General features: G+C 42.1%; 2 protein-coding genes and 2 non-coding genes across 4 annotated transcripts in view; all 4 read left to right on the forward strand.

Moving 5' to 3' along the window:
* PIK3C2A (phosphatidylinositol-4-phosphate 3-kinase catalytic subunit type 2 alpha) overlaps positions 1–3,532 on the forward strand; it is a 96,160-nt gene extending 92,628 nt beyond the window's left edge. The window contains exon 33 of the mRNA XM_050957091.1: positions 120–3,532. Coding sequence (XP_050813048.1) covers positions 120–302 — 183 coding nt within the window. The 3' untranslated portion in view covers positions 303–3,532. The remainder of the gene's footprint in view (positions 1–119) is intronic.
* A 2,686-nt stretch (positions 3,533–6,218) lies between these two features.
* Positions 6,219–10,945, forward strand: RPS13 (ribosomal protein S13). Its single transcript, XM_050957097.1, has 6 exons — positions 6,219–6,334; positions 7,022–7,070; positions 8,756–8,834; positions 9,234–9,403; positions 10,131–10,231; positions 10,849–10,945. The coding sequence occupies exons 1-6, from the start codon at positions 6,312–6,314 to the stop codon at positions 10,880–10,882; spliced, it is 456 nt and encodes a 151-aa protein (XP_050813054.1). The 5' UTR covers positions 6,219–6,311; the 3' UTR covers positions 10,883–10,945.
* On the forward strand, positions 9,076–9,166 carry LOC127053005 (small nucleolar RNA SNORD14). The gene has a single exon (XR_007774931.1). It is a non-coding gene; the product is annotated as a small nucleolar RNA SNORD14 (small nucleolar RNA).
* Positions 10,538–10,631, forward strand: LOC127053004 (small nucleolar RNA SNORD14). Its single transcript, XR_007774930.1, has one exon. It is a non-coding gene; the product is annotated as a small nucleolar RNA SNORD14 (small nucleolar RNA).
* Positions 10,946–26,498: the final 15,553 nt, after the last annotated feature.

Genomic DNA, 26,498 nt, shown 5'->3' on the forward strand with positions numbered 1-26,498 from the left:
ATAACCCAGGAGCCCATCTGTAAATCCCTTTGCTTTAATCACAAGCAGTCCTTATAAGTTATTCTGGATATCTAACAAACAAAGTGTCTTGGCTTTCGTTGGCTGTGTTCTTTTCATAGCTTGTGTACAGTGGATACAGTAAGGAGACTTTGAAGCAGAAGGAACTTCAGCTCAGTGTGCTCAGTGCAGAATCGTTGCGTGAGAACTTCTTTCTGGGTGGAGTTATGCTGTCCCTGAAGGATTTCAACTTGAGGAAGGAGACTGTTAACTGGTATCAGCTGACTGCTGTGCCATATCTGTGAACTCCTACAGCAAAAATATAACAAAAGTGAAACAGTTCTGCACACTTGTGCTTTGTGCAATTTTCCTACTTGAAAATAACTTGGAAATTTTTTAAATGAGACTCTGCATTTCAACATGTGTTGGACCAAGCTGAAACCACAGGATGTCTAGAAACCACCTCTTTTAGGCTTATGTGATAATATCCAAGCATTAATGTAAATTAATTTTGTAATCATAGTACTTGTGGGTAACTAAAGTTTTAAACCATCCCTGGAATATTCAGGTAGTTTATTCTGGCTTTACTGTATCAGTTCAACCACGTTTAATCAGTTGCCCTGTGGATATAGTACAAGTAATCTTTTCTGTTACCTGTTATATTATATATGGCAAGGTGCTGTAGAATGCCAGAGGAAAGATGTGGGGCGTTTATGATATAGCCGCTATTCACCATTGGTGCAGCAATGATCAGTAAAATGTCAGTGGTTGCACAAACTGTCAGAAATGAAATTGGACAGAACAGATGAAAAAATTGTTACATTTGAATCTTGAGATTAAATGCATCTGAAACATTTATCAGAATGAATGCCCATAATGGAAGCTGTAGATAATGGTGCCTTACCTTATAATTCAAATGCTTCTTGTATCTGTCTGAAATTTAAAAATATTTACCTGTTAGCCAGGTTTAACAAACTCTTACCCAGCTCTTTAAAAGAGGCAGATTCATGACACCGCCTACTGAATCTTTTCTTTGGGGAACTTATTCAGTTTCCTAGACATAGTTTGAATTTTATACCAGCTATCTGAGTAAGATTAGTCAGTTCATTTAAGTGAAGTCCTCTGTGCAAGTCACTGATGATTTGCAAACTTTGAATGAAGACTGGTTGTTGGTGGTGCCACATGAGTTGTGGTCTTCCAGCATTTTAAAACAGTTCTTAAAATTTCAAGGACCTCTGTAGTGCAGTTAGCAAATGCATTAGCGATTCATCTAGGGACTTGGGTTCAACTATCGGGTCACAAATGATATTTACACATAAGAAAATACCTTACCCCACAACTTCACATAATTGATTCTCCCTACTTGAAAAACATAGGACTCCAATAGCAGATATGTTGCAGATCAGAAATGATTTGCATTGGCAGATATACTTGGCTCAGACTAGTATTGTCAGTTCCTCACCTCTTGTAAAAATAACTATTGATAAATTTTATTCCTTTGTGATACAACAATATTTAAAATCATAGGGTGCAAATACAATTTACTGTCTCATGCATGTGATTAGTTACTCCACTGGGTCTGGCTGCACTACATGTATAGGTTTCTTATTCACTTATCAGTTTTATGGTGACCAGTCTGTTCTCTTTGGACAAAGCTGTATGAAGACTGTGTAAAATCACAACATAATTTTTAGCACTATTTTAGAAATACTTTTCAATGAAGGCTGACAGTGATAAACTATAGTACTGACTGTCACTTGCAAGGAACTTAAAATATGCAATGATGAAGACACAGGATAGGAAAGTCACAATCTATTTTATTTGCCCACCAATAAAATGCTCTTTAGATACTTCCCCTGCCCCCCTTCTTCCTGCCCCCCACACAAATACAATGACCAACCATCTTTCCAACCCAGATGAGCAAAGTACAATTGAAAAGTACATTTAAATCATCTTTTGGTGCCTAAAACATTCATGGTCCAATTTCTTAGGAATTATTACAATAAAAATCTAAGAATGTCTGTCTTTCTGAATGTTAAGCCGGGTTGTTACTAATAGGAGCTAGTTAAAATAAAATCCAAAATCCCGGTTTTATTAGCTATCGCGTGCATAATTTTTTCCTTCAGTATATAGCATGTAAATAGTAACATACAGTAAATATAACTAGATTTATTTCCTGCTCACTTGATGCTTTTGAGACTTATTCCATTCCATCATCAAAACCACAAGTCACGTAGACACAGGAAAGTAGACTACTGTTTTTGTGAAACGTTCCATTGTTAAATAAATTGAAAGCAATACATACTGCCTTTTTGCAGTGTTATTACAGCACAGTGTCTTACAGCACAAAATATAAGAAGCAGCTTAATGCTTTTTTAAAAATTTGATTTTGCGACTTGACAAGATGTCTGGACTTAGGTTAGAAAATATGTAGTACTGTGTGATTGTTAGCATTTGTCCTGACCTCCGGTTAACACTGTTCTTCATAGCTCAACTGATTTCTGTGCCTTTCCCTCCCCTCTTACAAAATTCACATTGGCTCAAGCTTTTTAGGATCATGGCTTTTATTTTTTGTCTGTAAAATCTAGTCTTGGGTCCTCACCAAAATATTAGAGAAACAGCACTGAGTTTGCATCTCTTTGCACTACTCTTGGGTCAAAAAAAATCAGTGGTCAAGACTTGTGATAAACTGTTTCTTTTATTATTAAAGGATAAATAAAAATAAGCATGATAAAGGAACATGCTAAAATTGGGATGAAATTTGCCAGTACACTCATTTGATGTTTTTAAAATGAATATAGTCTCAACAGCTTTTTATACCTTGTTTGATCTAGTAAAAAGATTGCATTTTATGCAACATATGTGGCCTGCAGCCAGAAATAGAACTGTCTCCTAAGGATCCTATGTTTTGATATTTGAAAATAACAGCTTGCTCTACGAACAGTTACCACCTCATTTTCTCTACTAAATAACCTAACATAGGACTTTGCACTGATATTTTTTATTGCCTTTTTATGATCTACAGGTACCTCTATGTAGAAGCATGTGTGATCTTTGATAAAAAGTTGATTTCTCTATTTTTAAAAATAAGGTTGTGTAGACATCTCAATATCTTGCCTTAAAGTGACTGCTCTTTCTAGGATTCTAATATGGTGACTTTTTTTTTCACATTAAATAAATCTTATTTCTGGTATTTGCAGGATATGTATGTTACATAGACAGGGAAAATGTTTGGGCAATATTGCACCCATTCTAATAATCCACAGGAAATTAACTTCCTTGTGTGCTATTTACTCACATACTGTGATTAAAATAGTGTAAATATTTCATAGATGGTATTGGTAAAATTCATTGGGAGCAAATATGGTAGTTTGCCTCACATTATCTATACATCTGTAAAAACCAAATACTTCAGTTATACTGATAGCTAATAAAGATGCACAATATTGCCATCAAAACCCTACCTGTAATGAATGGGTTAAATGTGACTTCATAACTGTCTTACAATTACATTAAACACTATTCTGGAATAAAACACTTGTGCTGTCTCCTCCCTCCCTTCTCCACTCAAACGGAAACCTCTGAAGCCAAACTCTACCCTAAGATGTGTGCAACTGTATTTGAAAGCCAAAAGGAAAAAAGTCTACATGTGTCAAGATAGAACTTAGCCTTAAGTATTCAAAATCCCCAGGGCTGTATTGTGCATGCTTGACTATAAAGCTAAAAAGCAGCAGTTTTTTTAGGATGTCTGTATTAAATTAACCCTAATAGTGAGCTTTATAAAAATCCTAGTTGAAACTTTCAATGCAGGGGATTTAGCAGGTATTTTCCATGGCCTTATGGTTAGGGGTTCATTTGTGTCATGAAAGTCACAAATTCTGTGACTTTCCATGACTTCTGCAGGGGCCAGTGTGGCTAACCCCAGGGCTGCCCAAGCAGTTGGCTTTGGGGCCAGCTGCTTAGGTGGCGTAGGGGACAGCCAGACTTGCTGCTGTTGCTGCTGCTGGAGTGGCCCCACAGCCACCCACACCGACCGCTGCTCGGGCAGCCCTAGGAAACTAGCCCTGGGGACTGCCTCAGCAGCTGGTGCAGCTGCTTCCCTGGGGTGGTGGTCTGTCATTAGTCATCTCCCTTTCTGCTCCTCTGCCCCCCTGGGCAGCTGGTGCTGCAGCAGCAGTGACCTCCACATTTATAGTGGTGTCACGGACAGGTCACAGGCCTGTGAATTTTTGTGCGTTGCCTATGACCTGTCCAAGATATACTATATTACCCATGACTAAATCGTAGTTTAACTTATGGTTCACTTAAGCATATTCTATCAAATTCGGGGTTAGGGTTCCTCTCCTCACTGTGAAACCTCAGCACGGTGATGATCCCCTCAAATTCTATTTGTGTGCACATAAAATGCAAAACACTAATTTCTGCAGCTGGATGGTGGGAAAGGGCTGGAATCATCCTTAGAAACCTTAAGGAAGGGAGAGTGTAGAAAAAAAATGATTAAGAGTTGTGGTCAATAAAAATAAATTAGCCCTCTCCTGAACTTTGAAAAACGTAAACTCTGTACATAGAGCTATGAAATCCTGAGTTAGTGCACTGGCAATCAGCAGCAAAAACCAAAGGCTACAGTAATACAGAAATCTTCGATTTCCAACTATCTCATAAAATTAATACTACTTAATTCACTCAGGAATGAATCCTTCCATTTCTTAGGCATGCATGTATGACTCTTAGTATGTTACTTCTCCCTTAAACCTGACACAAAAAAAAAAAAAAGGGCATCATAACTGTAAGATTAACCTCTAGGAAGAGTTTTAAAACCTGTATCAATCAGCTCAAGTCAACAAAGTGGTTAATTATAATTTGTCCATACTGGATTAGAAGTCCAGTAACACTCAGTGAATAATGGATAAAGTAATATTACTTGTATTCAAAAGACTTTCCTCTGAAGGCTTCAACATTTTTAGTGTATTCCTCCCTCTACAAGCACATTTGCACCAACTTTTTCCTAAAAGAATCCTAGTGTGGTTAAAGTTGTGAACTAAACAAGCACACCTTTCAAGCAGATATACAAAAAGGTATTGTAATACACATGTTCAAGGATTTATCTCCAGGAGTTAAAGTAATTCTAACAATTTTTTTTAAAAGTTCCAATGCTTTTTTGGATGGGAGTAACAGGGATAGGATAGGGGTGCAGCTGCAGTTGTTTGTGCCAGTCTTATCTATCAATACCTAACAGAGCACTGCAGGCTCGTGAACATGATGCACAGACGTTCTGAGCAAAACACCTGCTGGATGCTACCAGAGTAAGTTGTGCATGGCCCATCTGGGGCGGACAGGAAGGGGTTTCTTCACCTGTCAGGAGCTGAGTGCATGATATAAACTGCAGCACGCGGTGTCCTGACTTGCAAGGAAAAATGAACCATGTCACATACTCTAACCTTTTGCATATGAAACTTACAACTTGTTCGAAATGGCAAGATTCAAAGAATTTAGTCAACGCCTGTGGAAATGTCACCAGGAGGAAATGTTAAGAGAAAATACTCACTTTAGTACAGTGAGGATTAACCAGATGAGGAGGCTGCACTACTTTTCTAGGGTACTAGATTAATGGGAAGGAATCTTGCGTGGCAGGTTAGGACTATTGGCAGTGCTGTTTGGAACAATCTTTCACCACCTGTGCCTACTCTGAGCAGGGAGGCGACTTATGCACATGGCCCATCCCTGCTGTCACCCTCTTCCCCGGCCGGCTGTTTACGCCACTGTGGCATCTTGCCAGAGTGGCAGAGGCGAGTGCTCTGGGGCCAAGTGAGGTGAGCAGGTGTGGGCGCAGGCCCCGTCTGCTGAGGGCGCCCAGGCTTTTACCTTCCCAGCGTAGCCGGGGTTAGAGACGGGGCCCTGTTTAGAGGCTGGACTCTCGGTTAGTGCTGCGGGGGGGGGAAGGGCCCTTCACGGGCCCCGCGCTCCCGGCCCCGCCGGCGTTGCGTGGAGACCGTCCCGGGGTCTGCTTGCCACCTGCTGCTGTCAATGGCGCGGGGGAGGGTCGATTACAAACGCTTCCCGGGCTCCCAAGCGGAACGTCCCGCCCCCTCCGGCCTAGCCGCGGCGGGAGCTAATGGGGCGGGACCCCCTCCCGGACCTGGTTGTGCCCGGGGAGCCGCAGTGCATACTGGGAGCCACGGAACGCGAGAGGAGAGCGCCTCTCTGGTAGGCCGGAGCGGAGAGGGCGGGGTTACGCGTTGACGTCTCTTCCGGCGGACGGGGTGAGCTACAGCCCCCGCCTCCCTCTGCTCGTTCTTTCGCTGCCCGGCGCCATCATGGGTCGCATGCACGCTCCGGGGTAAGCGGCGCCGCCGGGTTTGTACCGGGGGCCCCGCGCGGGGGGCCGCGCCTAGCGCAGTGGGAGCGGCCGGAGTGTCCCGGCCCCGCGGCGCGCACAGAGACGGGCCTGGCCGGGGCGGGCAGAGAGAGGCCGGGGCGTCCGGTCTGGCCCTCCGCGGGCCTGAGTCCCGCTTCCGAGCCCGCTGGCGCGAGGGGCACGTGTCGGGTTCGGCCTCGGACCGTGGACCCCGCCCCCCGGCAGCGCTGGTCCCTGCACCCTGGGCACCGCCCGCCCCGCAGGCTGCCCCTGCTGCGCTGCAGGAATAAGCGCGCGCCTGCCCGCCCAGGCCCCGAGTGTCGTTTGTAAACCCCCCTGTAACCCCCCCACACACACACACACGTTTCACTGTAGTGCTCGTTAAAGACCTCGTCTAGCTCGGAGCAGCGAGGCCGGTGGCTGTGGGCAGCGCCGAGCAGTTAATGGGGTGGTCACGCTGGTGAGGGCTGATAGATACATTCCCCCAAAGGAGGGAAAGGGCAGCTTGGGAAGGTAGGGCAGATACACGGAGTGGGCTCGGCAGTAGTGACCGTGGTAAGTTACAGTCCCAGGGATTGCCACATACATATGTCGCCCTGAGATCTAAAATTTAAAGATTTTTTTCTTTTAATTTTTCCACTCAGTATGGCATGCCTCTCTTTTCAACAGGAAGGGCTTGTCCCAGTCAGCCTTGCCCTATAGGCGCAGTGTGCCCACAGTAAGTAAACACCTTGGTTGCTTGTCGTATTACTTTCACCTCTTGACCATTGGTTTGACTTGAGCTTAGGTTTACAGTGTTAAAAAGATCAGTTTTTCACACCCGCTTCCAGTTTGGTGGATGCAGCTTTATGCCCCCAGTGAAAAAGTATGTAGATATGTAGTTGAGGTAGTTTGGTGTCTAATCTTACCAATTTGGCCTGCGGATTGTAGAGCTTTTAAATAGAAAACTAGGTCCTACAACCTAGTGGCTGCCCCATTTCCTTGGAAAGAGTTTGTGGTCTCCATAGTTTATGGGACAGTTCTGTATCTTTCCAGTTACTTTTACAAAACTTCTGTAGGCAGTATGAGAGACAAGGGATTGACTATACTTGGAGAACATATGGCTTCCTAAAGACATGTCTGCTAATGGACACAGGAAACTTTAACTGAAGTTGTAAATTTAAAGCACACTAACCACTTATGCAAATGCGTTCATTCAGATGTAGTGGCCTTACTTCATTTTAGCTTCATTGTGTAAGTGAATTAAGCTAAGGCCACTTCATTTCTGAAAGAGAGCATTCTCACAGGAGTTTAATGTGTTCTATAGTCATAACTTGAATTAACTGATAACTTTCCTCAACATCCTCTAAGAATGATCTTAACTAGGAATAGAGCACTGAACCCTGCAGTGCTGCTACCAGAGCAGTCTTCCCTCAAGAAAATCTTAAAAGGAAGTCAATTAGAAATGTTAGTCATTTAACTTAATATATTTTTAATTAAAAATAGTTTTCCTTTGCAAGTTATCCTTTTAAGTTAAAGATCTACACAAACTTTAACTTGTTAGGCAGATATTGTTGTCCCATGCACAAAGTAAACTAAAAATATGGAGTAACTTTTCTCCATCTTAATTTCTAGTGATAGATAATGGAGTAATAGAGAAGGCAAACTAGCAGTTTTTAGGTTTGAGATCCTCTATGGCTCCAGTTAAATTTCAGTAATTCTAAATTCACTTTATAGATTTGTATGTAATTGTTTTGTTTGGCAAATCAGACAGTAAAACCAGGTAACTACTGGAGACCATATTTGAATATCCAGTTGGAGGGGAACTTCCTTGGTGTTACAAACCTGAGTTCATTTAGTCTCTTTTAGGTTTTCTTATCAGATTGTTGTGGAACTTCAGTTTTCCACATTTTGTCAGGTAGTGTTCTGATCACTAAGGCAACCCTTTTTTTCAGACCACGAAATGCCTTTTAACAAATCACTCACCAGAACCATTTTTGATTGACCTCTGACTTGGAATTTTACCAGAACTGTTTTTTGTATGTCACCATGTACAACATGATCATAGTAGTTGCATTGCTGCTATGGGTTCAGTGATAACTCCCTGGTGATGTAATATTTTCTTTACTGTTATGGTGTAGTGCCAGTCCAAGTTTTATTGTGCTCTTGGGCACCACAGAGCAGTCTATCTCCAGCCACTAGAGGAGACTGTAGAGTAATCATGTGGATGTGTGCTTCTGATGATTAGCCCTGACAATTCCATGCATGCTACATGCCATTAGTGAAACATGCTAAGAATATCCCCTTTATAGTGCACATAAATATTTAATAGACTATTATTGAATTTCAAAACTACTAGCTGTGTAGTTTCTCCTATGTAATCTATACTTACTCATCGCTGACTTTTTACAATTTTTTTTCTAGTGGTTAAAACTTACTTCTGATGATGTAAAAGAACAGATCTACAAACTGGCTAAGAAAGGTCTGACTCCGTCACAGATTGGTAAGTTTTATGAACTCTTATGAAGAATGGATTTAAAATTGCAAATCTGGGTTTAATTCTCACTTTTGCTAAAACTTCTTGGTGACACTGGACATCTTAATGTGAAACCTTACTGTCTGTCTGCTTTGATCCCCTCACCCACCCCTGTACAATAGGGGAGGTCTGGGGAGCTCGGTTAAATTAATTGTTTGTAAAGTGCTTTGTGGTCCAGCGGTTGCATTGCTCTGGTAAGATGTAGGTCTCACTGTGATGATTGTTTTCCAGCCATTCGTAGTTTCCACCAGAAAGGTTTTCCTTAATGTTGGCTAAACCTTCCTTGGATGTCTGAGTGAGCCTTTGGAATAGTAGCACTTGTTAGCATGTTTTTCCTGGTATAAAGTATATAACTTTTAATTTCAGGTGTAATCTTAAGGGACTCTCATGGTGTTGCCCAAGTTCGTTTTGTCACTGGCAACAAAATTTTAAGGATCCTTAAGTCCAAGGGACTTGCCCCAGACCTTCCAGAGGATCTGTACCACTTGATCAAGAAAGCTGTTGCTGTTCGTAAACATCTTGAGAGAAACAGAAAGGTAAGCTCTCATTGACCCAGGTCTTTGAGGAGGAAAAGAATGTTTAAAAAAAAAAAAAAAAAAAGTTTTTCACCAAGATAAAGTACTGTAAAAACTTAAGCTAAACCTGGAAGAGTCTTTGAACTAATTTTAGACACTTTGCAATAATCAGTTGGATTATAAAGCTTTATTTGCTTTTTCTTCATTTTTTTGAAATATATAAATAGCAACTCTATTGTAGCTTCACTTATTTCATTAGATTGAATTTTGAAAATGACCCTTATGATACTATTCTGAAATTGCTATACATATTTTAATTAATATTATATATAGTTATACAAAGGGCAGATCAGTTTTTGATACTTAATGTTGAGTTTGTTTTCTAATCTTTACATGACTGGTAACTTTGCAGCCTGAGCAGAGATTTTCAGTATGCTTCAGGAAATGTTGGCCATTACTTCATCTGAGTAAATGTAAAGGGCACAGCTGATAAAGCTGAGACTTTTATTGCCTATAAACAATACAAACAATTTTGGACTTGCCTGTCTTGTTAGCACAAATGCTTATCTTATGCTTAAGTCTGCATGAACTTGATGGGTCAAAGAGCAGGATTGAACTCGAAAGTGGCCCTTTACAATAGCTGTGGGTAATACTGAAATAGTTCCCCGTTCACCAAGTGTAAATGGATCACTTTGGATGTTATAATGGGAATTTCTTGATTTGATTGTATCTTCCTTTTCTTTTTAAGGATAAAGATGCCAAATTTCGTCTGATTCTGATTGAGAGCAGAATTCACAGGCTGGCTCGCTATTACAAGACCAAGAGAGTACTCCCACCCAACTGGAAGTAGTAAGTGTTTGTCTGTTCTCTTGTCATTTCCAACTTGGAGGTCCCACAGGCCTAGTTGACAGTAGAGTTGAGTCCCTCACCCTCATTCTAGGCAGGACTGTGACAGATATCAAACTTAGCCAGGTTAGAACATCCAGTAAATTTGTAGGCTGATAGAGCGACCAGCATCAGCTAGATTATTTATTATACAGTATCATATATAAACTGCAATCTCATCTACCTTGTTTCAAACTATATATTTTTAATAATCTAAAATTGCCTTTCTCTCTAGTTCCCACATTATTTCCATTGCTCAGGTCAGACAGCTCACTATGATGATTGATTTTTTTCAACCATTTGCAGTTTCCACCAGAAAGGTTTTCCTTAGTGTTGGCTTAACCTTCCTTGGATGTCTGAGTGAGCTCCTGTGATTCTGAAAAGCCCAAAATCAGCTAGGTAGACTGTTAAAAATTACTAATATTGTAGCTGTTCTTTTCAGTGAATTATAGCAAAGCTGATTTGAAGCAAAGTTTGTTTCAGGTTTTTTTGGACAACTGAGTTATCTGAGAAGTTGCCACTGCAGTAGCAATATCCAAAATGAGAGGGAAATAATTGTCTTTTTCTTTTTTTTCTTTCAGCGAGTCATCCACTGCCTCTGCTCTGGTCGCATAAGAGTTCACTCTTCTTTTTACTGAAATAATAAAGTCACATTAAAGACCTGTGTTGTCTTCTAAATTCTGTGTGGAAGTTTCAATGAATTATAAGTTTGTGGAAGCTGATGTAAATTATATCTAATATTATATAAGGGTGCTTGTTAAAAATTGAAGGTATGTGTAGTATACTGGATCATGTTTGGACGGATGTGAAGTGAACTGGATCATACCAGCTGAACATATTTTACGTGGTTCTCATTGAAGCCTGTGTCTGATCTGTGAAGCTAGTGACAGTAGCCATCTTGTTGCTGTACGCCCAGTTTCTGAACTATTTGTTCTTACCTTGTGGTGGTTTTACAATAACACATGTTCCTCTTGCTGCCGCAACTTAGAAAACAGGTAAACAATTGATTTTCCTTTTCTGTTGTGGCAAATTCAAATTGAGTTGCTGCATTTCAGTCTGGGAAAGGGTTGGAAATATAACAATTGAATCCAGGCCTTGTAAGGAGAAATTGACTGGTCTTTGACTATTTGTTAGGCCCTCTTAATACCCATAATTTAATGGTTTCTGTATTATATGAATTTTGCAGAGCTGGGATTCCCATGCCCGTAGCACTACTTGAATCTAGGGTCTGTGCTGTTAAATCAGCCACTGATACAAGAAAAATAAATAACCCAGTTGCAGTTATACACGTTGATTGGAATATAGTGGTATCTGATCCATCTTGTTTTAGTAGATTAAGAAAACCAGTTGTAATCCTGCTCTTGTGCCACTAAAGTCTGTCCATTGCCCTGCTCACTGCCTTTTTAAAAAAGCAGGTTTTCAAATCACTTTTGGAAGGTTACAATTTTTAAATATTTTGGTTAGATGGCCTGACAAAGGGAAAAGTTGGGTTTGTGCCCCCGTAGGCTTTCTGTATATATAAAGCGGAATTTCTTACCTTAAAATGTTAAATCTAGTATCCTGTTTTATTGGAAGGCCTAGACGGGATTGAAAGTTTCCACAAAACGATCCTTACCTGTTGTAAGTTGAGCTCTCGGAAAGGGTGGTTGATTTCAGGAGCAAGCTCTTACCAGAGAGGCCTCCTTCCTCAGTGGCAGTTCTCCAGTCCAGCTGTGTTCCTCTGTTGACTTGTGCTGACCTAAAAGAGCTTACACAGTACAGCAGCTGAGGTTGCTTATGTATATAGTAGAAGGATTTGATGCAAGATGGGGATGGATGACAGGATGCGTCACTTGGTGATTACCTGTTCTGTTCACTCCTGGGGCACCTGGCATTAGCCACTGTTGGAAGACAGGGTACTGGGTTAGATGGACCTTTGGTCTGACCCAGTATAGCCGTTCTTATGAAATCCAGTTGGCTTAGGATGCTGTCCTGGGACTGGCTATCAAGGTCTTGCTGTGTCCCACTTCCTGTAGACAGTGCCTCTGTAAAATTAAGGTACTAGTACTGCTCTACCTCATGAGTGTTAAGAGGATAAATATATCAAAGATTGAATAGCTCAGCTTTTATGGTAATTGGTGTCCAAGTAAGTTAAATTGCAGCAAGAACTTTATGCAATAGATTTTTCCTTGTAACCTACTTGGTCCAGTGGAACACTTCACTGCTTCAGTTGTCATCTTACATCTTGACTGCATTACAACCACTTCTTTCCAAGTAGGATTACTGAGCAGAGACTGCCCAGCAACTCTAATCTCTACTCTAGTTTGAAAGGGTAGGTGCAAGAAATAGTAACTCTAAGGAGTTCTGAGATTTTGATCCTGCTGGTTCTGCAGATGCCCACTTAAAGGAACTGTTCTGCAGAGGCAAAATACCCGACTGTTAATGCTGAAGCTCTGCTATAAATTGTCTTAGTAATGGCCAAAGCTTATTAAGGAAAAAAATTTTGCTTCTCCTTTTACAGCTCCAGTTTGTGAGACCCACAAACACTACTTAATTTCTCTGTATGTCTACCCTCGGGTAGGAAAGCTTTATTATCCCTATTTTACAGGGGGAACTGACATACATAGGCAAAATTGTGGCCATAACCAAAAATGTTGGCATCAGATGTTATCTAGAAGTATTAGTAAAATAAAGTTCTAAGTCCCTTAACCACAGGCCCATCCTTTATCTTTCTGCAGCTACCACTTCCTTCCACTGTTTTCTGTCTCGATGTTAGGCTTGGTCTACACTACAGAGTTAGACTTCACAGCTCTGCTCTACTGCAAGGGGCTCACAGTTGGAGCTGTGAAATTAAAAAAGGCTGGTAGGCTCCCTACCATGAAATTGAGCCTTGCTACAATACAATATTTGTATTGCTACATAATCACTAACTTTCATATAGTCCGCTATGAACAGAGATGAGACCAACCCTTGTAGTTCAAATGCTGAGTTGGAAACCATCCAGATTTCCCCTATGGGTTAATGTTAGTGTTCCTGTTCAGTCCTAACGCTACCAATGTTGTCAGCTCCCCCCAGCCATCCTCCTGGATTCTAATGATTCAGTTCTGGAAATACATTGTGGATGCTATAGGCAAAATAATACAATTGAAGGAGACTGATAACCTTATAGTGAGCCTGAGCTGTTTTTTTTCTGTCTATGCAACTCCTTCGTTAACGATTGTGCGACTTTTATAACAGAGTTTGTCCCAATGTCTCTGCCAATATTTTCCTTCTTAATAAACTTCCTTGAACTTGTTCTTTGCCTGCCTGATGCCCTCTGCCCTAGAGGTGGTTGCATTTCAGCAGTATTGTATGTCTTGTGGGCAGCTTCAGCATGTAAAATACTTTGAGATGTAAATGCAATTAGTTATGAAAATTATAATTCACAATTCCATAATGCCTCTGAAAAGCACAGGTGCGTGGGGAGGGGAGATGTCTGTACTGTAATCGGTAGAGGACTGCCTCAAGTGACTGCATATGACATACCCACACTTCTAATCTCAGCCATACACCCACTGGTACTTAACTTTGGTGTTATGAGATGTCTTGTTATGCACAGTCCTGGTAGGTGGCGCTCAAGAATATATACCATAGGGCCTGTAGTTTGTAGGACCAGTAAAACTTCTTGTGTATGCTGCAAATAGCTTTCTTCTTTTTGTGCAGCTCTTTCCAATAGCACCTGACAGATCTGGCCTACTGTGCTGATGGAGGTGCAGGAGCGAAGTGAACAGCTACTATCTTGACGTGACAGCAGCTTGTGGAGTTGGTGGGAAGAAAGAGGAGGGAGGTACCCCTTCTGGCTCTTGGTGGGGGAAGTTTCTGTAGCCTCACTGACTTACAAATTGCAGAACCATTCCTGTGCTCACACCTTCAAGTTAGCGTGACAGCTGGAATAGCCATGGGATTTGAAGACAGGCAGTATAGTCTCTAAGGCCATGTTGTTAAGTGACCAGAGCTCAGTCCATTCTCCCTGCTATATCCACTGAGCTGTGTTGCCAAAGTGGAGCCTGAGTTAAAACCTGCTATTTTCAATGTTCTCAACTTTTGAAAACTGTTTAAGGGAAGGAGGAGGTTGGAGAAAGTATTTTAAAAGTACAGAAGCCCCTCAGAGACCTGGGGAAGGGAGGGGTGGTAGACTGCAGCAGCATTTGTTCAGACACATTAATTTAGAATGTATGGGAGGTAAATTAAGAACAGAGCCTCTGTATTATTCTCCCCAGTGGATTTAGCTGGCCTGAAGATGCTGCTACTGATCAAAGTAAAATAATGCACTAGATATATTTTTAAAAGTTGGACAATTTTAGGACTAGTATTTCATCTGAAGACTCAAATCTCAGATTTCTGAACAGGCCTACAAAGACTGGCTGCTGGAGGGCCGAGACCACTGCCTATCATGCTGACCAGTATCCTCTCATCATTTCCTAGTGCTCCCCCATTTGTCTATATCCGTCTGTTTCTTGACTTACATGTGGACCATAAGCACTTTGGGCAGGGTCATTGTTTTTGTTCTATGCTTGTACAGTGCGCCTAGCACAATGGGGAGCTGGTTTGTGATTGGGCAGGAGCAGCTGGCCGATGGTCAGCCCTGGCCCTACCGGAGCAGCTGGCCAGTGGTCAGCCCTGGGGCCAGAGCAGCATGCCCCTTCCAGCAGCAGTCCCACTGTTAGTCCCCCACACATGCTTCTGGGTATTTTTAGTAAAAGTTAGGGGCAGGTCATGGGCTTCTATGAATTTTTGTTTATTGCCTGTGACCTGTCCTTGACTTTTACTAAAAAAAATCTGTGACAGAATCTTTAACTACCATTGAGAAAGGAGGGGTGTCCCCATTACATAGCAGGTGTGGTGCATTGGCCTGGGTGTGGTCTCCTGCCACACCCAGGGATTGTCTTCACTGCAGCGTTAACCTGGCTCTTACTCATACAAAAACCTCTCTCCAAGCATGGGGTGTTTTACATCCCAACTAGCTGACTTGTCTGGAACTATAGGCTAAAACCCATTTTCAGCTGGGATGGTAACCTACCAACTTTGCAATGAAGACACAGACTAATCCACTTGGGGATGTCATAGTCCAACCCCTTCCCACAATTTCCATGACATAGCCAAGAACAGGTTCTCTCACAATTCACTTGGAACGAATCATAAAACGATGCAACCTAGTGCAGTGCAAAGCACCATGGGATAGAACCCCAGAAGTCCTACTGACACACCAGGGTAAGAGCAGCACCCAGGAAGACACTGATGCCAAATGTGGCCATGGGGAAAGGATTGTTCTTGTTCTCTAAAGCATCAAGTATCCACCTCTGCTGAACACCTAACAGACATCTATGAGCAATAGTGTGCACTGAAAGCATGGAGGGTTAAGCAATGCTTACCCTGATTTATCAGGCACTTTTACATGAAACTAAAATCTGTGTCTCTGAACATAATTTCACATGGTAGTACCACCTCTGTCCACTTTTGAGACATCACTTTGCAATTGCTGACAGTCTGACTTGGAATGGTAAATTCTACATCCCTAGGAATAAATCAGTATGTACTTGATATGCATGCATAATTCCTACAGTTATTAAGAGAGAAATAGAGAAAAGGTGAGGGTGATAATATACAGAGGGGAGAAGGAAGCCTCTGGTTAGTTAATGTTTGCAGGGTGCTCTGAAGATTTTAAGTGCTGTTTGAGTGCTAAGTATATATTTATTATTATCCTGAAGTATTCTGTGGTATGTGACTGTTTATTCTATGATTCCTCCCCTGTGAAAGACAAACAATGAGGAACCATACCTCAGATTGTGAGAATCACCTTTAATATTTGCAAAAATGTATAACTGTTCAGAGCTCCATTTTCACATCTTTCTATGACAAATAGATGACTTTTCCTCAGGTAATTTATTTCAAATAAGGAAACACAAACAAAAATTATCTCAGTGATAAATCATGGCTGCCACTAGACTGCTGAAAATATTAAGTGAAAAACAAAACACTACCTCTCAGCACATGTATGACTAACAATCGGACAGGGCAGGAGCAGATTAATGGTGTTTGGAAATGTAAGGCTGCAAGTTATGCTGTTCTGCTTTCTCTGGAAAAAATACAGAACTTCAAGAATGTGTTCTCAGTCAGCATTTCACTACCTTTTCGAAGTCTTCAACTTCAAATCACTGTATGTAAATAACAAAATGTGTATAAAACTGATCTTCCTGATTCTCTGGGGAGAGGAAAAGAAGTATCTACTCTTGTTCTTCCTGGCTAATAAACTGGAAAATAAATATGCCCATCTGCAGATCTTTTTGAGAATTATCAGAGCTGTGAATGTCCCTGCACTCAAAACAGATCTGTGGTTTGGCTCCTCCCATCACTTTCAGACTGGAGGGTATCTGATCAGTCAGTTTCTTCACTGTTAATGGCACCCTTACAGCAAGCAATGTAGTTAAAAAACATTGCACGCGTTTCCTGGAGTTCAAGGGCCTCCTCCTGCTCCCACTCCCATTGAAGTAAATAGAAAAATTCCCACTAAATTCACTGAAAGCAGGATTGGGCTCCCAAGTTTTCAGGGTTGCTGGTGGGTTTGGTTTGGGCTAATGCAGCTGTGCATTCATGCAGCTGTTTTGTTTCCTTTTCAATGCTGGAATCAATCCAGTGAAAAATTTGCTCTGTTGCTGGGCAGTTCCTTGCAATAACTCTGCATAATTTGCATGATAATACATTGCCTTGCCATAGTAACCTGCAGTCACTGCATGCCTTGGCAACACTGCACAAATGGGATGTCTGCAAACTGTGCTCATTGCCCTTTTATTCTTTTGGAGGATTTTTTTTTAAATACTTTTGAGTTTGATAGGCTACGTTTTTTTTTTCCTCCCTCCATTGTGACACAACTTTTTTCCTCCAATGCAAGTTGGAAGGCTATAACGCTGTAATGAACAGTGTGGTGACTAGTGCAACCTCTCCCCTTTCACCAGCAGGATTTATTAAAACCATTAACCAGCACAGGTCAAGTAACTGGAATTACATAAATATAAAAGGTTAATGCTAATGGCAGTGCAAAACACATCAACTGTAAATGCTCTCACTGGCATAGAATTTTTGGGAGATTGCTGAGTAGTACTAATTTAGCTTTTAGGACAAAAGGAAGTGAAGCATGCTTCGTTACATCTATCTGTCAGCCTGAGAAATAGTGTGGCAACTAATTACTGCTAGCTTTGCTTTGAGCAAGTGTAGTACCTATATTAAAATACATTGTCTGGGTTTTCTAGCAAGGGCCTTTGGGCTGGTTTTGTGAGCTAATATTTTATTCTTTTTGATGCTGCTTAGTTAGGACCCTTGTCTGGGTCAGAATTCTCATTCTTCAGCACCCAGAAGGGGCTTTCAAGTTGAGCAGGGCTGTTGGGGACCAGTGTCTTTTATGGTTCCTGCAGGTTCTTTGTGATGGAGATTAGAAATTTGCATAGATCCCTTAATGCCATGTTACTCTGGTGTAGGTAGTGGGCAGCTCCTATCTTGTGCTGGAGAAGCTGTGGTGGGAAGCATGATAGCCATAAACAAAAAGTTCAGGTTAACTGAACAGTCAAGTTGAGCCAAATTCCAAAGCACCAGTTCCAGTGTGGATGATATTGGCAGTTTGGGATTTGGATAAGCATTTACAAACATTGGGGAAAGGGGTGGAAAATCATGAAGACTTTATGTAAGTGGGTCTGTTAAAGATGGCCAGTTGGAATATATCCAGCATTTGGGCAGGTAAAATTCAAATAAGAGAAACCCTGACTTCCCCCCACAACACACACACAGTGAAAAATGTGATGCTCTATCCAAAACAAAATTCCACCCCCATCCTTGCTCACCTCAGTGAAACTGCATAAACAAATTAGGACTGAACATTATTAACCTTTTATAAACTGCAGCTATACTAATACTTAGGAGTAGTATAGGGCATTTCATTCATAGAGCTCAAAACACTTTGCAAAAGAAAATAAGTATGGTTATCTCTAATTTACAGATTGTACGAGGGAGGCAAATGAGGCACAGAGACCTGTGCAAGCAGAGCCAGGAATATCCAGCGCTTCTGTTCAAGCTCTCACACTGATTTTCTATCATTGCAGTATATCATTTATATCCTCTCATTTCATTGGAATGACTCCTGGTTTATACAGGTGCAAGTGAGTAGAATCAAACTTTAGGTCTCCTGGCTTTCAGACCAGTGCTCCAAATCCTGCCTCGTTAGCACTCCATCTATATTACATTATTGGCTAACAACAATACTTCTGTAGTGCGAGTCAACCAAGGATCTCAAAAGGCTTTACAAGCATTAACGAATAAAGCTTCTTGACGTTCCTGTGAGGTCTTGGTAGTCCATCGATCCGATGATGACAAATCTGAGCAAATCATCTATTGTTGGTCTCATGGTGTGCCCTCTGATGGCTATACCTGCCAATTCTAGAGGTGCACATTTTGCTGCAGATGGTGCATGGGAAGTTCGCAGTCAGTGGGTTGTGCGCTGCTGGTGCTCTGTGACATTGTTCGCATGCCTCTTGTAGACGCCGGCAGCGGTGTTCCTCAAAGGCGATGCAGGTACTTCTGACGGTTGCACGCCACTGTGTTCTGTCGCTGGCAGCGTCCTCAAGGTCCCTGGGTTTGATACTGCTATGCTGCAGATGGGCTTTGATGGTGTCCTTGTAACGTTTCCATGGACGACCTATATGCTGGATGCCCTGGGAGAGCTCACCATAGAGAAGCTGGCGGGGGATTCTGTTGGCATCCATTCAGCTGACATGACCGGTCCAACATAGCTGTGACTTCATGATGGTCATTTCGATGCTTGTCATCTGGGCTTTCTCAAGGACCTCAAGATTAGGCACTTTGTCTTGCCAGCGGATCTTCATGATGTTTCGGAGGCAACGCATGTGGAATGGTTCGAGCTGCTTGATGTGACGCCTATATAGTGTCCATGTTTCGCACCCGTACAAAAGAGATGAAAGAACAGCAGCTCGGTACACAAGCAGTTTTGTTGACATCCGGATGTTGTGGTGGTTTAAAATTTTGACATGCAGATAGCCAAGTGCCTGGCTTGCTTTGGATATTTGTGCGTTAATCTCATTATCCAGTGATCCATCACTGGATATGACACTACCCAGGTATTTAAAGTTCTCCACCACTTTAAGCTGATTGCCATCAATGGAGATACTCAGGACAGAAGCATTTGATCCAGGTACAGGTTGATGGAGAAATTCTGTCTTTCCGAGGCTGATAGTTGGTCCGAAGAGTTGCGAGGCCTCGGCAAACTTGTTGACAATGTGCTGAAGATCATTTTTAGTGTAAGCCATAAGGGCACAGTCATTGGCAAAGAGTGTCTCAAGAAGGAGGTAGGTAGAGGGGATTTAAATGTTACTCTAGGCATGACTGTAATGCAGCCACTTGTGGTTTGGAATGCAGCAGCTGTTAAGCACCATGCCCATGAGTAAATATTTGCTGGGTCGAGTCCTTCACGCTCAGAGTACTACCTTTGCATTTTCCATCCTTAACCTTGCAGTGTTTTTTTTTCCTCTCTCTTTTTTTTCTTTGCATATAAAATACACAGTCTTTCGCCCTTGCTCCATTTGGCTGGATGCTAAGGGTACACAAATGTTAGCCCTATACCAAAGCAGACAGTATGTCAGTTAGCAAGATACACTCAATTGTCTACAGTTAATAGGGTGACCAGATGTCCCAATTTTATAGGGACAGTCCTGATTTTTGGGTCTTTTTCTTATATAGGTTCCTATTACCCCCTCGCCCCCGTCCCGATTTTTCACACTTGCTGTCTGGTCACCCTAACAGTTAATAAAAGGCAAATACACTATAAATACAAAATGCAGAAAGGTAATAAGATATATGTCTGTTCAAATTAGTCTGTCAAATGTAGCACAGAATTACTTTTTAATTTTACAACCAAAGGAGTATCGGGCAGTTATCTGGAAGCACTAAGGGCCTCTTACTAAAAAGAGGTTAGTCCTAAACTCTGCCATCATCATAGAAAGTTTTTATTTATTTAATTTTTGCATCTGTACAAACATTGTGACATGCTTCCCATAAATTAATCCTGTTACTTTTTTTTAGTAAACGGATTCTTTTGCCTCTGAGATATTATCCCAGTTTTACAAAAAAAATTTTTTTTAATCTGTAGCATGGGTTCCGTGTGACTCGCATTGCTTCCAATGCTAGAAAAACCTCAAAACTGTTACCCATGTAGGTGCTGGGCCAAAGGGAAACTCCCACTGATGTTCCTAGGAGCCTTGTCTGTATCAGGCCTGCAAGGTCAGATCCTTAGATTTTAGTTCCCTGCTGAGGGAGTTTTTTTGTTAAAACTCTTTTTGGGTAGCCAGGGTGGGTACCTAAAGGTAGATCACTGCACTGGGATTTAGGAGACTTGGGTTTAATTCCCAGCTCTGTCACTGACTTGCTGACTGACCTTAGGCAAGTCACTTCACTTCCTTGTCTCTGTTTCCCCCCCTGTAAAATGGGGGTAGTGGCACTGATCTTTGTAAACCACTGTGAGATCTATGAATGAAAAGTGTTATGTAAGAGCTAGGTGCTGCTATTATTCAGTTTAGTAGATGAAAGCATTAAATAATCCTTTAATGATGTTTATGTGAAGGAGGGAAATGTATGAAGTTGCACAACACAACAACACACCCACAAATGAGAGTAGCAGCCATGAGATGCTTTCCTTACTCCCCTGGGTGGGTTACCCATGTTGCAGGTCACATTATGGGCAACAGAAGCCACTGTCTGTTTCCCACTCCCCCTCCTGTAGTTGTGGGCTTGCAGGGGCAAGGAGTGGACAGAGCCACAGCCCCACTCTCCAACACACAGCATCAGCATAGTGCTGTGGAGAGGAGAATTGGTGTATTAGGAATAGGGCGGGCAAAACTAACTTCCTCCACAGAGTAACAAGGAAGCAGGGATAAAACTTAGTCACAGTTCCTGGGGTTTTTCAGCTACCCACTGCTCCTTACTCAGGGTAAACTGCAAGATGCCTCTCTAACCCGCTAATCTCGTCCTTACATAAACTGCTATGAGGAAAGTTACAAATCAGGCCACTTACAACAGAAGTTGGGAGCCTTGGATGTGCTGTATTTCTGTGCCACTTCAGTTGTTAGTATTGTAACCTCTTGACTGATACAATATACTTTGAAATGCTTAAATTATAAATACAGTACAATAAAACCCCAAGTTAACAGCCTTATACAGATAAGTTCTCAGAGGAACTATGCAGAGCCTGTCATTGCTTCAGGAATCTTTAGAAATGCTCAGCTTATCTGCCTTCCACTGCTAGAAAACAGCAATTGCATCACCAACTGCAGCTGTATGATAAATTTCTAAGGGTCACAAGCTTGTACAAAAGATTCTATTTCAGACAGAAGAGATTTGGTTGCCCTTCAGCCTGTTTCTGATCTAATCCACAGCTCAGCCTATTAGAGCTGATTATGACGTGAGAAGCATTCATCCCTTGCAGCAGCCCAGGGCACTTTGATGAAACAATGATATCATTTGAGCAACACAATCACATCCTGCTGCAGAGTTGCTTTGGACTTAAGGAACAATTCGATTTTTTCTTATCCCCCACCAAAACTGAAAAGTTCAAGCTATTTCTTGTCTGCAAGTGACTGTCATCAGAAATGTCAGACTGCAGATATTGAGACTATATAAAATTTAATAAAACAGACGTTAGTCCAGAGTGCCACATAAACCTATAACATACAGAAATGCAGTGCTGTTTATGTAGACAGGAGTTTGACTTGAGAGGCAACTCTCTCTTTCTGGGAAAACAAAAATGTAAGTTTCATTCTCTGGAACTCCATTCAGTTGCTCTGAAGTTTACTCATATTATTTAGTCTTTATTATCAAAGAGTTGTATGAAGGGATTGTGACGTTCCCTCTGGTGTTGTCTGGACTGGTGATCTGCTAGGCCACGCCAGTCCTTGACTCTGGAAACCAGCCTTCCCCTGCTCTGCTGTGAGAACCGCCACCCCTGGGCTGTTCACTCTGGCATGTAAGCCGCTCCCAGCTACTTGCTAGTGAATGACACTAGCCAATATCTCCGATCCCAGAAACAACCCTATGAACCTCTGTCTTGCAATGTCCAGTTATGCCCACTGGACACCGCAAGCTTATATAAGTTTTCAGTTTAACAACGAAATTATGTACCAGGCTTGTTCTCCCAAGGGGAGTCTCTGACACACTGCAAACCAAATGCACTGCTTCAGGTAGAATAAACAAACAGGTTTACTAACTACAAAGATAGATTTAATATAAGTCAAGGCATAACAAGTCAGATTTGGTCAAATGAAATAATAGCAAAACACAGTCTAAACTGATGGTAACACTTTCAATGTCTTTACAAACATATAGATGCTTCTCACCACAGGCTGGCTCTTCAGCCAGGCTCTCCCCTTTGATCAGTGGTTCAGTCGCTTGGCAGTGGTAGTGTCTGCAGATATAGGTGGAAGAGAGAGAGCATGGCAAAATGTCTCTACCTTTTATCGTGTCCTTTCTTTCCTCTTGGCTTTGCCCCCCCTTTCCCCTTTCAGAGTCTGATGAGCATTACCTCATCATAGTCCCAAACTGTGCAAAGGAAGGGGGTGTACACCTGCAGCTCCCATAGCCTTCAATAAGATCAGTGGGTGCTTATCACCTATGAAAAGCAAGCAATCCGGTATACAGTACTGTGACAAAAGGCAGACATTTTCCAGGGGGCTGGATAAATTATTCTAGAAAAATACTTTCCAAGGAATGAAAATTAAAGACAAACTAAAAGAAACTCTCTGTTACCTTTGAGTAACACAATGCTATCAAGTATCAGAGGGTAGCCGTGTTAGTCTGGATCTGTAAAAGCAGCAAAGAATCCTGTGGCACCTTATAGACTAACATGCTCCAAAACGTCTGTTAGTCTATAAGGTGCCACAGGATTCTTTGCTGCTTTTACAATGCTATCGTTGCACAGCTTTCCTGAGACAGCATGATCTCACAGTATTTAATGTTCACAGGAGCCATACTGCAGCCTCATGACAAGTCACAGATCCTATTTATCATGTAGAGTTCAGAGGTTCTATCTCAGTGGCCAGGAAACAGTATTTCTCTTTTAATCTTTCTCATGGACTAAATTATTAACACTCTAGAGAAAAAATGTTATTTAAGGGAGTTGGGAGCAAAGCTACTTTCATAAGTGATATCTTTATTACTAGCTAGTTATTTTATCACTGCCAGATACTACAGCCTGTTACAGGGTGGCTGGCTCTTTAAGGAGATTCAGGCCCAGCCTCACCTGTGATGGACTAGCTACCTCCCAGCTGAGACCAGCTACAGCTCATGTGATTATAAAAGCCAGCAGGTGTCTCAGTTGAATATAGAGAGTTGGTAGTGAGGTTTTTATGTAAGGCCCTGAAGTAGTGCATGATGGAGGTATGTACTGGAAACCTATAGCATGTAGAAGACCCTGGATTAGGAGGAAGGGATGATTGATTTGATGTATTGTACTAGTTTTATGGGGGAAGAAAATAAAGCTGAAGCCCTGAAAAAAAGAGACTGAATACGATTTTAGGTACGATATCATTCCTTCCTAGGCTGAATAGACAGATTAGTAGCATAGATCAGGCCTAGAAAACATCAGGAAGGGAAAATGTAAAGGTGTCCTTCCTCCCTCCCCTCCCCCCCCAAAAAAAGCCTAGTTATGCGTGCATTTTAGTAATCTGGCATCAGTTTCCAGTACATGAAAGGCAAACAAATATTTAAGAATCTGAAAGGAAGGGTTAACAGCCATGGATTGGATAACTCAATATGTGTTAATGAGCCCTGCTTGTAGTTAAATTGATATATTGCTTTGGGATCCTTCAGGGTGAACGAAGCTATATGCTTGCTTTGCCTTCCCCTTGTCCTCCTGTAAGCAAGGTTAGTGTTGCAGACACACAGTGCATGTGTGATTGGGAAAGGAGCTATATAAAGGTAAGATGCTATTCTCTATTAAAGTCAGTGATTAATCATATTCCTAATTCTCTAGCTGGCTTCCCCACATCAGGTTTTCTTGTCCTCTAACACAACCCAGCTGCTAAATGAGGCAAAAGTAGTTACTGTGAAATTTGTATCCTCACTATTGGATTTGAAGAAATAACAGAACAATTGGGGAAAGACCTATTAGCTGATCCAGTGAGAGGTAACATTCTTGAAGCGTCCCTGTGCCTGAACATCAAGGAATATTTCTGAGTTATACAGGTAGTGGGTACCACACTGACCTCTGAGCCATCCCTGTTGCAAGCTGAGCTGGACCTTTAAGAAGAGTGGAGTACCGAGTTTCTGCCCTTATGGTATTTGGGAAGGATCATGTGGCCAAGAGCCAGGCTTGCTGGGACACTTAAGAGCTCTGTTTTGGAGATCAGAATTGAGGCAAGACTTAAGGGGCTCTCCTCTTTCCTCTGCGAGTGGCCAAGGATGTGGCTAGTATTTTAGCCTGATGAGAGGGTAACAAAACCCTGAAATGGGGACTGGGATCCAGCCCTGTTCAAAGAGGTGAAGATTGGGGAGCCTTGAGTGGAGTATGAAGGACAATCCAGCCCTGGGTTAAGAGTGGATGTAAAGAGCTGTGCAAAGGAAGCAATTTGCAGCACAACAGCAACAAAAGTTTTACTGGTCCCACAAAACTCAAAAACTGGTGTTTGTGTGTATAAAATATATGTATGTATACACAACTATTTACATATATACAAACAGAGCACTCTCATAATGCCAGGAAACTCCCCAATACAAAGGGAGAAGAAATCCTCTTGCACAGAGTGGTAAAGGACGGTGAAGCCCTTCCGTGGGGAAGGGCTGGAGGAAATCTGTTAGAGTTGAACTGTAAATTGAGTAAGCTGACAGCATGCTGCGTATATGACTGTTAGAAAGAGAAAACTGAGGCAGGTTGAAGCATCCATACAGCGGGTACGGTAACCATAGGAGGATTCTCAGAGTGGGCTGTGGAGGTGGGAGTCGCCCAGTGGTGCTGGAACTAGAGATGCTGGAATGCTGCCGCACCCTCTGGCTGGAAGTAGTAATAACAAACACCAAATACATGTTTTCCATCATGAAAACCCATGGATTCCCCAGCAGATGGAGAGCTGATATACTGACTTCTACACTACTCTCCTCCTGGGGCAGGAGAGGGAAGAGCTAGAACACAAAGCACTCTGGCTAATCTGAGCTAGCAGATGGCCCTTTGGGGACCATTGTCAGCTGGCATACGTTAGAGTGGCCCCCAAACTCTCTGTTAATTGGATCCAGGGCAGGGTAGAGTGCTCTCTGATGGCCAATTGCTCTCTGTTGTACCAAGTGGAATTCAGGAATGGGAGAGAATATGAATTACTGCCTTTAAATGGCCACAGCAGGAATGATTCAAAGTTTGCCACCTCTTTACTGATAGGAACAAAAAGCTGTTTATGGGAACATGGCAGCCCTCCAGGACTAGAATGTATGTCACATGAAAGCAATGACTTGTCCCAACTGGCCTTTATTTCCTATCACAATACACAATATCTTACCCACAGTAACTTCCAGGAGGGAATAGCAGCTCTTACATGAGATTCATGACCAGTAGTAAACAACGCAAATGGTTACCTCAATGCTAGTACCAGTGCATTCATACCTGCTAATAGTAATGGTTAATAAATTTGCACCCAAAGAAACCTTCACTTCAGTTTAGAGTAGCAGCCGTGTTAGTCTGTATCCGTAAAAAGAACAGGAGTACTTGTGGCACCTAAGGGCTGGTCCACACTACGGGGGGGAAATCGATCTTAGATACGCAACTTCAGCTACGTGAATAACGTAGCTGAAGGCGAATATCTAAGATCGGATTACTCACCCGTCCACACCGCACTGGATCGATGTTCGTGGCTCTGTCGATTCCGGAACTCCGTTGGAGTTGATGGAGTTCCGGAATCGATATAAGCGCGCTCGGGGATCGATATATCGCGTCTAGATTAGATGCGATATATCAATCCCTGAGCAATCGATTTTAACCCGCCGATACGGCGGGTAGTCTGGACGTAGCCTTAGAGACTAACAAATGTAGCCTTAGAGACTAACAAATGTATTTGAGCATAAGCTTTCGTGGGCTACAGCCCACTTCATCGGATGCATAGAATGGTATAAGGCTAGTTATCATAAAATTGCCACCTTCAGGTCTGTTACTGAGTGGCCAGAGAAACTGAAGTGTTCT

The sequence above is a fragment of the Gopherus flavomarginatus genome, chromosome 5, assembly GCF_025201925.1.
Source record: "Gopherus flavomarginatus isolate rGopFla2 chromosome 5, rGopFla2.mat.asm, whole genome shotgun sequence".
Classification (NCBI taxonomy): domain Eukaryota; kingdom Metazoa; phylum Chordata; order Testudines; family Testudinidae; genus Gopherus; species Gopherus flavomarginatus.

What these genes read in the sequence shown, in the direction of transcription:
- RPS13 (XM_050957097.1), top strand. Translation starts at nt 6,312, where the DNA reads ATGGGTCGCATGCACGCTCCGGG. An exon ending in TCTGACTCCGTCACAGATTG is followed by an intron (nt 8,835 to 9,233) that starts GTAAGTTTTATG and finishes TTTTAATTTCAG; the next exon opens with GTGTAATCTTAAGGGACTCT. An exon ending in CTCCCACCCAACTGGAAGTA is followed by an intron (nt 10,232 to 10,848) that starts GTAAGTGTTTGT and finishes TTTTTCTTTCAG; the next exon opens with CGAGTCATCCACTGCCTCTG.